Here is a 17,187-nt window from a genome sequence, read left to right on the forward strand (position 1 = left end):
ACATGGGGGACCTTGGATGAGAGGCCTGCTCACTGCTTATGGCCGGGCTGTCCGGTCCACCTGACAGCACCAAACGTCTGGTTAGCATTAGCAACGACTTGACTACGACTCGCTGTGTTCTCTCCTAAGTCTAGGGCCAGCTGACTCTCTCTCGAGGATGTGGGTCTGTGTGAATCCAAGGCCCTGGGGGCCAGTGGTGAGGGAGGGTGGGAGTCAGAATGTTGGGGTGCTGACTCCATCTCCCCACACGGTGTGATTTCAGGCAATTGACTTGTGGTCTCATTTTCTTGATCTACTGAATGGAAGTGTTAGGTGAACTGATAGCAGAAAGTTGTAGAATATAAAAACTTGATCTTGTGATATTCACGTTAGCTGTTTGAGAAACAGTTTGAAGAAACTTTATCTGTTGAAAGACTTACTAGATGCGAGTCCTCAGATGAGGTATCCATTTCTGGCGCTGGCTTTTGAAATACAGTCTTGGCTACATTCCAAAACTGGGTATAACACTAGTGAATTTTTAAGATGTTACTTAGGAAAACTACTAATATAATAATTCTGTTGATAGTAATTCTTTTAACTTAACAAATTGCTAAATTTGGTATACAGTTAAAATGTTAAAGGAAAATACTATCTTGGAGTGTCATCAGTTTCTGAGTTTAATTTTTCCCATTCTTTCCTTGTAGGGGATTTTATTTGCTTCTCCTGAGTGTTTAAAATGTCCAAATGATTTAATACGCCTATGGCTTCATGAATCTTCACGTGTTTATGGAGACAAACTGGTAGAGCCGAAGGATTATGATTTGTTTCAGAAAAAAATGCTGGAAATTGCTTATAAATACTTTGAAGTAAGTGTGCGGAGTGTCAGAGGTGACTGTGTGCTCTGGCCCGGACTGGTGTCGGGACAGAGTTAGATAAGGATGTGACCGAATCATGCAGATGCTTACCTTGCTTGAAATCGTTGTGATTCCGGAATGTACCCCGTCTGTACTTGGGAACACTGTGCCCACCTGCTCATGGACTGACCGCACGCTCTTCCCTTGATGGGCCGCTGTGACTGTCCTTGTCTTTTCCTCCTCCCACAGGGTGTAAACGGTGACGCGCTGCTTCAGCAGCCCCTCATCTATTGCCACTTTGCTCACGGAGTGCAAGATGGGCGTTACCTGCCAGTGAAGGACTGGGAGGTGCTGCGGGCCATTCTCACGGAAGCCTTGGACAGTCACAATGAACTGAATGCTGCCATGAACCTCGTTCTGTTTGAGGACGCCATGCAGCATGTGTGAGTCGACAAGTCGTGATGCTTTTTCACAATGTGGGAAATGGCTGGGTCTCCACAATTGCTTGTCCTTGGGTCATACTCCACGCTCTGAGCCGGTAGTTCTTACCTCTCGTTTGCCATCCAGTATAAAACTGTAAGTGTCTCTTAAAGTTAGGTCACAATCTTAATAGTGTCTAATGTCAGAACACTACTTTCTGATGTGTGGTCACAGCCATGGTTTCACTTCACTGCAGCCCTGTCAGGTAAGAAAACTAAGAAAGAGGAAGGCGTGGGACTCATGCAAAGCCATAAGGTTCCTAAGGGGACGGAAACGGGCTGATGCGAATCTGCTGGTCATGGGTAATGCTTGTTAATGGAGTGCCTCCCGAGTGCTAAACAAGAAAGTGCCAGGCTTTTCAGTACTTTGGTGCAAAACAGAAAAGGAAAGGGGCATGTTTTCTTGGCAAAAAATTCGATGTCCCTGTCCTGGTGTAGAGTTTGGCTGCCAAGGCTCTCTCTCTCTCTCGCCTCCTAAACTGGGCACCTTGGGCAGTGCACAGATCATGCAACCACCCATAGCTCCCTTGCTGTCAGACAGGGTTCTAGTCACTAGGGATATAGCAGCAAACAAGATAGTCTAGTCCTTACTCTAGTTGAGCTTACATTTTAGTGATGTATGGACATTTATAAGGGCATGAACAAAGAAGCAAGAAACATGTCAGAAGTCATGTGTCATGCTAGGAAATAGATCGATTCTAAGAGCTAAGTATGTGCATTCCCCCAAAAGGTCTGGGTAACTCTGCGAGGAGGTGACATTGAAGGTGAGATCAAATGGTAGGCAGGAGCTAAGCAAAGAAAGATTCGGAGGAAGAACATTCTAGAGAAGGGCATATTTCTTGCGGCCCCAAGGTTGGAAGGTTCAAAACCAGAAAAGGGGTCATCATGGCCGCAGCAGAGAGAAAAAGTGGGGAAAGCAGTGCGTGACACGGACGGAAAGGCAGGAGTGGGTGGGTTCTACTGGTGCTGGGTATTCCCTTGTAACCAGAGGAACAAGTTCCAATTTTATTCGAAGTGCAGTGAGAAGCTTTTCCACAGGTTTGAGCACGGGGGTAGTCTCAGCTTGCCATTGCCGCTGCTGTGGGGGGGGCTGGGTACGTCTTTACATTAAGGCCGTGCTCCCTGTCACCGTCATTGGTCACTGGCTGTATTCGTTGGCTAGCATTGCTATAACAAAATGCCACATATGGGTGGTTTAGAAAAACAGACATTTATCACAGTGGAGGCCCGAAGTCTGATTGAGGTGACCAAGAGCCACGCTCCTTCTCAAGGTGCTAGGGAGGAATCTGTCCCAGAATTTGCTTCTAGCTTCTGGTAGTTTCTTGGCTTATGGCCACTTAACTCCCATCCTCACGTGGCATTCTCACTCGGTGCGTGTCTGCGTCCAACTTTCTCCTTTTTATAAGGGCACCGGTTGGACTGGATAAGGGCCCCGCCTTACTACAAAACTTCACCAAGTACTTTCTCAGCGACCCTATTTCCAAATAAGCTTACACTCTGAGGTACTGGGGGTTAGAACTTAATTTTTTTTTACGTTTATTTGTGTTTGAGAGAGACAGTGACGGTGTGTGAGTGGGGGAGGGGCAGAGAGAGAGGGAGACACAGAATCTGTGGCAGGCTCCTGGCTCTGAGCTGTCATCACAGAGTCCAACCCAGGGCTCAAACTCATGAACCGCGAGATTATGACCTGAGCCAAAGTCAGATGTTTGAGTCACCCAGGCGCCCCTAGGACTTTAGTATATGAATCTGAGAAGACATCCTTTAATAGATAACACTGGCTTTTCCAAAGTGAAAGATTCCAACAATCTCTCCAGCAGAGGTTAAAATAATGAAGTCATGCTTAAAAATGAATCCAGAAAGAAGGAAGTTTGGGAAGAAGGAATTTGGAAACACACAATGAAAGGTGGAGAATCTAGTTGTTAGAAGCAGCTCTTGAAAATGTTTATAGGCCAAGTGCCCAAGGAAGACTTCTAGGATCTCCCCATTGTGATTTATTATAAGCATGTCAAGTATTGGTTGTTTGATTGATCCCTTTGTGGTTGCAATCCTCTGATCACACGAAGGCTTTAGTTAGAATGTGACCATGGTGCTAATTGGAGTATTAGGACCGCTCTTCCCGCTGGGCTGGGACACCCTGTGTCTGCCCATTACCGGGCGGGTGAGAGATCTCGGGCTGCTGCTAAAGGAGAGAGAGACTCTGCTCACAAAATCCTTCAACCTGGGCTTCTCAGCGGCCTAAAAAGGAAGGCTGCTTCTTTGATCAGGGAGTGTGCTGAGTGACTGACTCAGGGTTAGAGATGATTTCAGAGCACGGCCTGGAGGGCTTGTAGAACTTGGCTTAAAATTCTGGGGAGGGATGACCCTCGAAGCAGCTTTGTAACTTGGGGCCGCACTTGCATGAGAGTAATTTTGCAGCTTTCCTGAGGTGCTCTTGCTGCGTGGTCATGTCAAGTAAAACCCAGAGGAAGGGCTAAGTTTGTAACGATAACCTGTCTTTTTGGTTACGGAAGGCTTTCAGCAGAGAGGTGCCGGACCCAGCATTAGTGGTCCCAGCTTCGTTTTATCAGGAAGAGCTTTTGTCAAAAAATCATTGAGGTGGATCATTCAAGCTGGAAGTTGACATTCCCCCTAGAGCTGACATGATGGCATCTAACTTTTTGCATGTGGATGGCCATGTGCTTATATTTTGGATTTTTGCTGTTCTTAATATTTATAATATAATTATGACATATTTCTTCAACCAAGATGATGTTAGAGCCAACTTATTTGTAACTGTAAAATGTGGGGATGATATCAGTAGCTTAATCCTTCAGAATGTCCTCACTAATACAGAGCAAGAGACTCTTTGGCCTTGCCAGAGATGTAACTCAATAATTCTGAAAGGTTTCAGTACATTTTCTGAAGTGCCCAAGGACAGACAGAGCTTCAGTGCAAGGGAAGTAAGAATCACAGAGACGGATAGTTAATCTGCGTGAAGTCAATCACGAGTCAGATGTTTGTTGATCTACACAAATCCCTTCTTTCCAACCTAATTCTATAGCAGAAGTTTCTGGCACAAGTTGCTGGACTTGGATGCTGGTTTAAAGTTGGGGTCTTTCTTGCTAATTGAAGAAGAAAAGGCCTTGTGTATGGACAGAAAGAAAGCAATAGTCCAAGATGTGGTTAGCACAGGACAGTTGTTAGGCCTCCAGTGTGAGGGCAGATGCATGCAGGGAACATCTTTGATGCAGAAGCAGATAAGAGAGGATGTAGGGTTTAAAATAAAAATTCAGGGGGCGCCTGGGTGGCTCAGTCGGTTAAGCGTCCAACTTTGGCTCAGGTCATGATCTCACAGTTCGTGGGTTCGAGCCCTATGTCAGGCTCTATCCTGACAGTTCAGAGCCCGGAGCCTGCTTCAGATCTGTGTCTGCCTCTCTCTCTGTCCCTCCCCTGCCCACACTGTCTCTCTATCAAAAATAAACATTTAAAAAAATTTTTTAACTAAAATGAAAAAATAAAAATTCAGATTTAGTATGTAGAAATGTTTCTTAAAAGTGAAACAGACCTAGTCCCTAAGCTCTTTAGCCTTGAGTGTGCTGTCTGTCTCCAGGTGCCGCATCAGCCGAATCCTTCGCACCCCTCAGGGTCACGCGCTCTTGATCGGAGTGGGCGGCAGCGGCAAGAAGAGCTTGTCCCGCCTGGCAGCCTACATTTGCAGCCTTGAGGTCTTCCAGATCACCCTGAGCCAAGGCTTTGGAATCCACGAACTCTGGGTGAGCAAGGGTGGTAGGCGGTCCGTCTGCCCTCCTGCCTGGCAGATAAAGGAGGGCCTGGGAGCGTGCCCGTGTTAGCTCTGACTCCCATATTTGGCCAAGACTTCCTCAACCAAGAGGGGGAAAGCTTTCTGCTGATTTAGTTACCTTTGCCTTTTTCTTCTTCATGGTAAAGTTAGTAATGGTAAAATTCTATAAATGTTTATAGGTATAGAAGCCTATAAGCCTATGTACCGGACTCAGAAAATATTTTATTAAATACTTGCTTTTAGGGGCACCCAGGTGGCTCAGCCAGTTCAGTATCCGACTCTTGATTTCAGCTCAGGTCACGATCTCATGGTCATGGGATCAAGTCCCGCAGTGGGCTCTGTGCTGACAGCATGGAGCATACTTGGGATTCTCTCTCTCCCTCTCTCTCTGCCTCTGTCTGTCTCTCAAAATAAAAAAAATAAACATTTCTAATTTAAAAAGTACTTTTAACCAGCATGGTTTTCCCACTGTTCAGCACAGTTAGTATTCCTGTATGATGGAAGGGGAGAAAAACTGCCTTCGCAAGTGCAAGTAGATTTCTTCCATTTTGAATCAATCATGAAAATAAAACATGATAGGAATACATGTGCTTTTAAAATTTGGCCTTTTGCTTTGGTGTGATGAGCACTGGGCATTCACTGTATGTAAGTGATGGACCCCTGGACTCTACTCCTGAAACCACTATGCACTGTATGTGGACCAACTAAAATTTAAAGTAAAAAAATTTGGCTTTGGGGCGCCTGGGTGGCTCAGTTGGTTAAGCCTCTGACTTCGGCCCAGGTCATAATCTCGCCGTCCGTGAGTTCAAGCCACACATTGGGCTCTGTGCTGACAGCTTGGAGCTTAGAGTCTGCTTTGGATTCTGTGTCTCCCTCTCTCCTGCCCCTCTGTCTCTATCACTCAAAAATAAATAAACATTAAATTTTTTTTGATTGGGCTTTCTAATCAGCAGTACTTACAAAGTAATATTCAGAGTTTGTGGCCAGTGACATGTGGGTGATATGTGGCCGTTTTCAGCCAAAAAGGGGGAAAAAAATCCCATGCTTTCAATATTTCTAAGCAAAAGTAAATCCATAACTCAACGAAAACTGTTTTCACTGAAATAGTTGAAATGAGCAGTTTCTTCCTTTTACCGCATTGCTTGGTAAAGGCGTCGCCAAATTCATTTTCGGACTGTGAGGAAAGGGTTGTCCATCAGCCGCTGGCTTTCATCGCTATGTTCCATTGGGCCCCAGACCTGACGCGCATCATTATATCGCCAGAGACGGAGGTGATGTCGTGCTGTGGACCCCGTGTGGGGCCACGGGGGGGGGGGGGGGAGAGAACACGTAGGTAAGCAAGAGGAAGTACAGCACGCGGCTCTCCCACCATCCTGCCCCCGCGCTGGCCCTCACACAGTCCCAGCGCCACGTCAGCGTCACAACAACGCGTGAATGATGGTCTCCTTTCCTTACAGGCAGATCTTGCCAATTTGTACATCAGAACCGGAGCCAAGAACATGCCCACTGTGTTCCTGCTGACAGATGCCCAGGTTCTAGATGAGAGCTTCCTCGTGCTGATTAATGACTTGCTGGCATCAGGTGATTAAACCAACACATTCCTTGAAAGATCTTCCCCAGTGACAAATTACCTGTAGTTGCAGTGAACTTTAAAGAGAGATAATTTGTCTTTGAGGTGCTTGCTGGGACAGTCTTTGGGGAGAAACCTATAAACCTAACTAATTTGAGGTGAATTGCTTGCTTAGTCTGCCTTCAGTTTAGGAGCGTTCGGGAAAGTAGTAAGTGTTGTTCCTCCAGGGACGAGCTCAGTGGGTGTGTGCCCTGCAGCTCGTCCTCCGTGTGTTGTGTGACTCGCAAATACAAAAAAAAAATAAAATGGCATTTCTGATTTCCAACTCTTTATCATTTAAACCGAACTTTGTATTAGAAAGCAATCCAAGCATTAAGAAGTCCTATCTAAAGTTGAAATTATGACTGCCTGTCAGTAATTCTACTCCTTTGTTGGGGAGCAGGAGAAATCCCGGATCTGTTCAGCGATGAAGATGCAGACAACATAATTTCTGGAGTTCGTAACGAAGTTCGTGGTCTAGGCATGGTGGACTCCAGAGAAAATTGCTGGAAATTCTTTCTGGCCAGAGTGCAGCTACAGCTCAAAGTAAGAAACCCTTGTTTCCATGCGTCATATTTAAAACCTGCTGTTGGAACTCTGACATGGTTCTACTTCAGGGTGTGTGCCAGGAGTTTGCATTTCAGCCATTCAGTTTGTAAGGACATTTGCATCATTACATGCCCGTGTCTGGAGTACACTGTCTGAAGGTTTCCCCGATCCTGAGCATGTATAAAGCATTGCAGTGAGCAGACTGTGCGCTGCTCACTGAACTGGACGTGTCTTTGTCCTAGAGGAGCTGACAAGAGCTGTAGTACGGGACTGGGACCGGTGTGCGCAGTGCCGTGGGTTACCAGCCAGCCCAGCGTCCTTCCCTGCAGTGGGCTCTCCTGAGGGAGGGACGTGCCATGCCTCAGGCGAGAATTGGAATCCATGGGGCAGCATTGGGTGGGGAAGAGCCTTCAGGGAGAGGACAAACATTTCTCTAAGTGTAAGGTTGGACTGTCCAGTAGACCTTTGGAGAAACCCAAGATTGCCCTGAATAACGGGAACACAAGGTTCGGTTTTTGCAAATGGGGTGGATCTCTAGGCTTGGAAGTAAATCAGGATGAGGTAAGGGGTTGTAAATCATGCAGGGAGCAGTGGGAGAGGCTTGAATTAAGGAATTGAATTGTGTCAGTACTTTATGGCAAGCAATATAGGCGTATTAACCGGATGACCTGAGTCTCAACCGAGGCTGTTCCTTCCAGACTGATCTGTGCTTCAGTGTAGCTCAGTACTGCTCATAGGGATGTCAAATGTAACTCAATACTAGCAGCAGTAAGGTCAAGTAGTATAGGATATACATCGAAACTCATGGGAGGAAGCCAAGTTAAGGAAAATTCAGGCTTCCTAGTATAGAAAAGCTTACTAACCTAGCCACTTTCCACTTGGCTCTTACTTCTAGTATGCCAGGCCTGTGTGGCAAGTAACAGGCTCAAGGATGCTGTAGACCTGGGAGCACGCAAGGGAAGGGAGTGGGGCAGTGTGGCAGCCATGAATATACCTCTCCTTGGAGAGACTGTACAGTTCTCTTCCGCCCTGCTCTTTTAAATTCCACATTAATCGTACTGAGCAATTGTGGGCTGACGTGAGATCAGAATTTACGGTTCATTTGCCCAAAGCATTTTCTCCCTGTCAAAATGTTACTAAGAATATTTTTGCCAGGTCATAACAAGGCCAGAGATTTCTCCGTCTTCCATGGTGGTACATTTGAATCACATTTTCTTGATGAAATGGAGAAACAAGTACAATAATAGAATTTGAGATGGTAATGTTATAAATCACTATCAAAGTCTTTTTGTAGGGCAACAATAGTACCATTACCTAGACACTTACTAGAAATGCAAGTCTGGGATGCCTGGGGGGCTCAGTCCATTGTGCCTCTGACTCAGTTTTGGCTCAGGTCATGATCCCAGAATCCTGGGATCAAGTCCCACATCAGGCTCTGCACTGACAGTGTGGAGCTTGCTTGAGGGGTTTTTTTTTTCTCTCTCTCTCTCTCTGCCTCTCCCCACTTCATGCTTCATAGGGTGCCTGAGTCATTTGAGCATCCAACTCTTGATTTCGGCTGAGGTCATGATCCCAGGGTCATGGGATCAAGCCCCATGTCTGGCTCCACGAGAATGGCGTCTGCTTAGGATTCTCTTTTCTTCTGCCCTTCCTGATTTGCACATTCTCTCTTTGTCTATCTCTCAAAAAAAAAAAAAAAATAGACCAACTTTTCCAGTCCTCCCACAGATCACTTGAATCAGAAACTCTGCATGGGATCCACAATGTATGGTTTAAAAAGCCCTCTGGGTAATGCTGAGGCACACAGAAATTTTGAGAACCGTTGTTAAAATAATGCTAAAGTGAACATTCTTTACCTATGTCTTTTATACACAACTTTGCTTTCATCCATAGGATGAATTCCTAGGAGAATTGCTAAGTTCAGTAGTTACAGCTTATAGTGTTTTGTTTTGTTTTATTTTTTATTTATATATTTTGAGATAGAAAGGAGCAAAAAGAGAGAGAGAGTGAGAGAGAGAGAGAGGGAAAGAGAACCCCAAGCAGTTCCTGTGCTGCCAATGCAGAGCCTGATGCGGGGCTTGAGTTCATGAATTATGAGATCACAACCTGAGCTGAATCCTAAAGTTGATGCTTAACCGACTGAGCCACCCAGGGGCCCCATTACTGATGGCTTATCCTGGTTCTAAATTATACCTGCCAGTTCTTTGATGTGCTTCTTGCTCACACAGGTAGGGTATTCTTCATTTCTTCCTGAATCAGGGCAGGCTTACAAGTCTGGGACAGCGGACATGCTGAGTAACTTCGGAGGCTAAGCTAGAAAGGGCCCACTTTTCCATCTACCCGCACATGGTTTTGTTTATAAAAGTCCTATGCATGCGAAGCACTTAGTCTTACATATGTATTTCTTGTATTTTTCCAGTTATGATTTGTCACTTAAATGTGCATATAGTACATGTTTATTTGTTTATAACTTTAAAGTTTTAAGACATTTTTTTATTAGATGAATCAGTGTTTTCTGTTCCAGGTTTAGAGTTGCTGGTAAATTTAGGAAAGCTTTTCTTTCCAAGATTCTAAAACTTTTCACTAGAAGCAGTTAGAACCCAGCTGGGCAGCAAACAAGAGTATATCCCAAAACTTAGACACCTATGTTTCATCACGTTTCCTTTCTGCCAGTGCTTTTCCTAATGGCTCCTGCTTCATGGCCACCACATGAGTGCGGCGGCGTCTGTGTTCCAGTCAGGAAGGCGGGGAGGCAGCATGGAACCCTCCGAGTAGGAAACCCAAGCTTTCCCCCCAAGACCCTCTGCTGATATCTTAGTGGCCTCGAGTGTGTCACCTGCCGTTTCTACCTACCAGGGAGTCTGGGGAAGTGAATTTTTGATCTTGTCACATGGCCTTTATGAATAAAATTAGAAGTGGATTTTGGAATAGCAGCAAAATCCATCATTCCAAGACTTTTATGTTTTATATTTAAAACTTTACTATATCGAGGGGGGCACCTGGGTGGTTCAGTTTGTTTGGGTGCCCGGCTCTTGATTTCGGCTCAGGTTATGATCTCATGGTTAAAGGGTTCAAGCCGCATGTCAGGCTCTGCTTGGGATTCTTTTTCTCCTTCTCCCTGCCTCTCCCCCACTTTCATGCATGTATACGCTGTCCCTTGCAAGAAATGAATAAATTTATTTAAAAAAAAAAAACCCTGACCTCATCTAAAATACATTTATTACCATAAATGGTGAAGAGTGAGCTGAGAGGTTTTAGGTTATTTTTTTTTTTCCAAAAAGATATCGTTTTCTCTTAACACCTTGTATTCCTTCCTTACTGATTTGAAGTAATATCCTTATTATATGTCATATTGGGTCTATTTCTAGATCCCTTTTTTTTAAGCTTTTTAAAAAAATGTTTGTTTATTTTGAGAGAGAGGGAGAGAGAGAGAGAGCAGGAGAGGGGCAGGGAAAAAGAGGCAGGGAGAGAATTCCGTTCTCCACATTGTCAGTGCCAAGTCAGACTTGGGGCTCAAACTCATGAGCTGTGAGATCATGACCTGAGCCGAAATCAAGAGTTGGATGCTTAATCTACCGAGCCATCCAGGTGCCCCTGTCTTCTTGATAGGTCTCTGTACTACTGATCCCAGCCTTGTACATTAGGGTTTTATTACACATTTTTATATCCAATATCTCACCATTCATGTTTATGTTTTCTTTGTTCTCACACTTCTATATGTCTGGAAAGACAACAGAATCATTTTGTCACATTCTAAACATATTCCATTTAATTTTGATTATAATTGTGCTGACTCTTATTTTATATTGGGGAGAATTTAATCTTTATAAAGTCTTTTATAGAGGGAATATTTCCTTCACATGGTTTTCTGATGGCATATTTTGGTATACAGGAGAGCTATTGATTTTTAAATATTATAACCTGCTTTTTAAAAATTAAAAAAAACATTTTTATAACCAGCCTCTCTGGTAGTTTCTTTTTGTTGGTTGGTATCACATAGCCTGCGGGCTATATTGTGTCTTTTAATATTCTGTGTATCCGTTTTCCTCCCTCACTGCATTGTTAAATTTACTGAACGTTAAATAATTATGACGGTAGTGGAAATTTTGTGTTGGTTTTTACATTAATAAGGACGTTTCTCATGTTTTACTATTAAGTCTTTTGTTGCCTTTTGCTTCAGAATATATATCTTGTCAAGGAAGTAGCTGTTGAGTTCCTTTCCAGCCTCTGCTGAGATAATTACACGGTTTTGCTCTGTGAACTTACTTGTACAGTATAGATTGATGTACAGAAATTTTAACATTTTTACGTTTTAAACTCATCCATCTTTCCCTTCACCTGTCGCCTTCCACTCCACTTCAGGAGCCGTCCCGAAGCTGGGACCAGTTCTGTGTTTGTCTCTTTTCAGAGCCCCTTCTTCACTATTGACCTCACCCCACAGCTAGAATTTATTTTGAAGTTAGATATGGATCATTCACGCCCCCTCCTCCCATTGCCACATTGAATTCAATTCCTAATTGAATAATCTATCTCTTTTCTACTAAAAAGAGTTGAGGGAGTTTGTTTTTTTAATGCTAGGGAAGAATAGGATATTTCCCTCAAATGCTCCTTACCCTGTTGACCTTGTCACTACGTTTGCTGCATCACAAGAAGGAGATGTGATGAGCCTATTAGGCTGAGGGAGGAATAATATGGCATCAAAATGGTTCACCTTTTAGCTTCTTTCTCTTCAATCCATAAATACCACCCTCATATTCTTGGATTTTTAAAGAACTGTGGCTTGCCATGTGGTAGTTTCATGTATTGTGATTCTCACCAGCGTGTACTAACGACTCAGAATTCCCGATGAGCTGATCCTTGCCTTGTGTTCATTCCTGGCGGGGCGAGCTGGGAAGCTAAATGTGTTACAGGGTTGGTGAGCACACATGGCGGGTCAGGCTAAATGATGTGACATTGCCACCCCATTACCCACGCTCCCCACCCAAAGCCAGTGTTCATTTGGAGTGCAAGGGCGTTGAGAACCTGCTGGCGTGCAGAATGTGACTTCTTAATCCCCAGGGCACTTCGCATTAATGACGCTCAGATGTGAGCCCTTGGATTGCCTGAAGGAAGCCAATGAATAAATGCCAAGTGCTTTGTCTCCTTCAAGTTTGCATATGTACATCTTTTCTTTTTAATCTTTTTAAAATGTTTGTTTATTTTTGAGAGACAGTTGGGGGGAGGAGAGGCAGGGAGAGAGGGAGACAGAATCCCAAGTGGGCTCCGCATTGTCAGCGCAGAGCCTGACGCGGGGCTCGAACTCCCACACTGTGAGATCATGACCTGAGCAGAAATCAGATGCTCAACCGACTGAGCCATGCAGGCACCTTCTTTCTATGTGCATCTTTTCATATAATTCTCGTCTTGCAACTAGAGTATAGTACATTCATCTTCTCTCCCGTTGATTTTAGTTAGCCCCCGAACTTTTATTTCTCGTCTTCCTTCTTGGACATCTGATGCCATAGGGAAGGGAACACTTGATGTATACAACTGCACCTGATTATTTCCTAAGACTCTGGATACCTTTCTTGTTTTGTATCTGTCTATTGAGGGGTATGTGTGTGTCTGTCTGTCTGTGTCTGCATGTATACACACACTCGTGATTTGTATTTTTAGAGAATGAGAGAGTAATTTCTGATCATGTAAGAATGGGTGTTCATTGTAGAGAAAAAATACAGGACCATATGAAGAAAAAAAGTAGGCTAAATTATATTGCCTAGATATGAGTACTGAAAACATAATGGTATATCTCCTTCCAGTTTTCTGTATGTATATAAACACATGCAAAGTACGTATTCCAAACTGATGGTTTTTTCACATCTGTCACTCTTGTCCCTATATCCCTTTTTGCCTTTTTCATTAGAAGGCTCCCATAGGAAAGAGATGATGCCGAGAGTTTGACGTATGGAGTGAAATCCTTCACTGAATACTTTATTCTAGGTATCTGTTTGTAGAACAACTTTACTCAAGTATACCCTTTACCAATTTTCCTAATGGTTTGGTATAGTTTTTACTGATTTATAGGAATTCTTTCCATATCTGGGTAATATTCCGATGTCCATGAAGTTCTTATTATTTTACATGTTGACAGTGTTTCTGAAAGTTCATCATAATCCTGCCTTGTTTACAGTGACTTTTGTTTTATATTGTTAAAAAATATCTAATTTTTCTTACATGATTTTGTGTGTTAATTCTTTTCTAGAAAGCATTTTCCAATTCATGGTTATGGAGATATTCTTCTGAATTCTATTTAAATTGACTTAAAAAACTTAAAAAAAATTTTTTTAATGGTTTATTTTCGAGAGAGAGAGAGACAACATGAGCAGAGAGAGGGAGAGAGGGAGACACAGAATCCAAAAGACAGGCTCCAGGCTCTGAGCTGTCAGCACAGAGCTCAATGTGGGGCTCGAACCCACGAACCGTGAGATCATGACCTGAGCCGAAGTCAGACATTCACCAACTGAGCCACCCAGGCACCTGGACTTAAAATACTTTTAATGGTTAGTGCTAGATTGTTGTATACCATTCAAGACTTTTCTACTCTCACCGCCCCTAAATTCTCCAAACACCATTTATTATATAACCTTTCATCAGTGATTTGAAATGCTAGCTGTCTCATATACTAAATTTTTAAATATGTGGTATTCTAATTTTGACTATGTTATGCTCCATAAATCTGCTCATCTCTGCCTACATCATTATCACACTGCTGGGGTACCTGAGTGGCTCAGTCAGTTAAGCATCTGACATCTGCTCGAGTCATGGTCTGATGGTTTGTGAGTTCGAGCCCCACATCAGGCTCTCTGCTGATAGCTCAGAGCCTGGAGCCTGCTTCAGATTCTCTGTCTCCCTCTCTTTTCTGCCCGTTCCCAACTCATTCTCCATCTATGTCTCTCTCTCCAAAGTAAATATTAAACAATTTTTTTAATATCACACTGCTTTGCTTATTGTAGCTTTATATTATATTCCAGAATCTGGTAGAGCAATATCTTTTTTTTTTCTACATTTACTTATTTATATCTTTACCAGATGAACTGTGGAATCAGCTTAGCATTTTAAAAAATCGTATGAGAATGTATAGGCTAGTTTGAGGGTGGTGAATACATCTGCAGTATTAAATGTTTACATTCATTCATGAGGTGTTCTTACATATGATTTATAACTTATGTTTTATTCCCCAACAGTGTGAATTGTGGATGTTCTCTCCTTACAAATGTCATTTGATGTTCTTAGTGTTCTTCATTGCATATGAACTGTAGACTCCTTGGTTCAGCTCCACTCGCATTGTTGGGAATCACTAGAACCACCTAAATGTTGTCAGTGAGTGTGGAAGGAGTAAGTTCCTTCAGAACGGTCCTCTCCGGGAACGTGGCACATCTTGTCATTGAGTCAAATGTCTTCCTTGATTTTCAGGAAAGCAGCTGCTGTCTTCGTATGTTTTACACATTTCTCAAGTTCTTAATATTTTACAGTATTTTTTGCTCTTGCCAAATTTTCTAACAGATCCAGTGGGCAGATAAGAATGCCATGGGAGGGAGGGAGCGAGAGATGCTTGTTTGTTTGCATCAGTTCATTGAACGCTCCAGTAGGTTTTGTACTTTGTACTTAAGAGTAGATAGTTACATCACCTTTGAATTTTTACTCCTCCTTTCTATTTTTTTTCTTATTTTAGAGACTGAGTGAGCATGAACAGGGAGAGGGCAGAGGGAGAGAGACAGGGGGAAAGAGAAAAAGAGAGCGGGGGAGAGAGAGACAGACAGACAGACAGACAGACTCTTAACCAGGCTTCACACTCAGAGCATAGCCCCATGTGGGGCTCAATCCCACAGCCCTGGGATTGTGACCTGAGCCCATTGTAGCAGTTGGACAGCCAATCAATGGAGCCACCCAGGTGCTCTAGTTTTTCTAAGAATTACCTCTTTTCTGTTCATTACAATAGTTAGAATTTTTGCACAGCACTTAAAGCTTCAAATTGACGACAGTAGCATCTTTGTCTTATTTTTTATTAGGCTTTCCATCCTTAAGCATTGGATTAAATGTAAGCTTATGATATTTTTAATATTTTTAGGAAGAAGTTTTGTGTTTTATCATATATATTCTTTCATAAAACCCCTTGTTCTATCCTGTCCCTTTATCTTGGCCTATTCTCTTATTATGGTTTTTATTTTTTTTAATGTTTATTTATTTTTGAAAGAGAGAGAAAGAGTGTGAACGAGGGACAGGCAGAGAGAGAGGGAGACACAGAATCCGAAGCAGGCTCCAGGCTCCAAGCTGTCAGCACAGAGCCCGACACGGTGGAACCCACGAACCATGAGATCTTGTCCTGAGCCAAAGTCAGATGCTTCACCAACTGAGCCACCCAGGCACCCCAATCTTGTTATAGGTTTTTATAATGTTCCTTCTGGACTTTGGAGAGTGTGGAATGGGTTTTTGTCCTTTTTGGGGGCGGTGGTTCTTCTGTACTCCAGTGGAATTACCTTTCTTTAAATCTGCTGGATGCTTTTGAGATTTTTCTTGATTTCATAGTATTTTTCTTCAGGTCCCAGTTGAGGTTTCCTTGTTGTTCTTGTTCTTTCTCCCTCCTCGGATGGAGCAGAGTGCAGTTCACGTGCCGGCTTTGGCAGCAGGCAGTGTGGGCGCCGTGCTCTGGGCTCACGCTGCCGCTCGTCTGGGGAGCCTGACAGCCTCAGCACTGATGTGCGACAACACTGCCACCAAAGCCGCAGAGTAACGTGGAAGCACATCGCATAAACCACAAGCCTCCGCAGTCACCCAGTAACTTTCACGAGATGTCTGCGAGCTTGTATAAAACACTCAAATCCTCACGTGCGCAGTAGAAACCCTAGCCTTGCACGATGGTAACGTCTCATCTCCCTAGATCTTCATGTGGTTTACAGGCAGAGCCCCCAGCTTCCTTTCCTGTATGGGGATGACCGCCTAGGATGGTTTTATCACTGGGAAGTGCTGGCTTCTGTCCGTTCTGCCCCTCGTTCTGACATTTAGAGCTGATGGAGAGCACCGCTCGCTCTGACAGCTCGCTCGCCCAGTGCCGATCCCAGGCTCTGCCAGCCTCTGCCCTGCCAGCAGTGTTCTCCTGATCAGGACCTCACCCCTCTGAGTAGAGGACCCTAGCTCCTGCTCTTGCATTTGTCGATATAATTTATACAAGAAGAATGAAAAGAACTTCCAAAAGAGATGAAAGTGTGACCTTGTATTTCGCATTTGAGATTCACCTCCCTTGAAATTTCCTAAATCAGACAAGCTTCAGAACAAATTGGGATGCAGGCACCAAAATTTCATTTTGCTCAGAATCTTTCATATTACCTTCTGATTGACTCCTTCATCTACTTGTGGGGCCTCAGCAAGCATTGACTGCGGGCCTGTGATGTGCTCCTCCCTGGGCTTAGACTAGTGAGCTAGAGCCAGCACCTGCCCGTCTCATCGTTGGAAAGACCGGCATGAACCCCCAAATCACAGAAACCAAGTATACATATGCATATGCATGAGAGGTGTATATAAAATATATATAGGGGTATATAAGATAACAAAAGACAGGAAAAGAAGAGTTTCATTGAGGGGGAGAAAGGATTGCAAAGTAGCTCAAAGAAGGAGTAGGTGTCCTCTCCCTTACTGTATCTGATCAAAGAAATTTTGAACTTGGTGTGAAAATGGTGTTAAGTGCAGGGCTTAATGCAAGACAGAGGGACTTATCCATTTAAGTTGAATAGATGTTGCATTTTGAAGAACATGTTGATGTCTTTCACAACACTGCTGACATCTGGGTGTGGGATTTGCCAGTGCGAGGCGGGGCTGGTTCCTGCACCTGCACGTGCGTGTGCACTTAGCACCCGGCGTCAGCGGGAAGGCCGGCGCCATGCTAGCAGAGCAGCGCCGATC

At 43.8% G+C, this 17,187-nt stretch overlaps 1 protein-coding gene across 1 annotated transcript in view; it reads left to right on the forward strand.

The window, feature by feature from the left end:
- Positions 1 to 17,187, forward strand: part of DNAH11 (dynein axonemal heavy chain 11) — a 335,444-nt gene that overhangs the window by 189,714 nt on the left and 128,543 nt on the right. The window contains 5 exon segments of the mRNA XM_029929863.1: positions 684 to 845; positions 1,083 to 1,276; positions 4,902 to 5,064; positions 6,551 to 6,674; positions 7,106 to 7,248. Of these exon segments, the coding sequence (XP_029785723.1) occupies positions 684 to 845; positions 1,083 to 1,276; positions 4,902 to 5,064; positions 6,551 to 6,674; positions 7,106 to 7,248 (786 nt within the window).

This window comes from Suricata suricatta, chromosome 2, assembly GCF_006229205.1.
Source record: "Suricata suricatta isolate VVHF042 chromosome 2, meerkat_22Aug2017_6uvM2_HiC, whole genome shotgun sequence".
Taxonomy (NCBI): Eukaryota; Metazoa; Chordata; class Mammalia; order Carnivora; family Herpestidae; genus Suricata; species Suricata suricatta.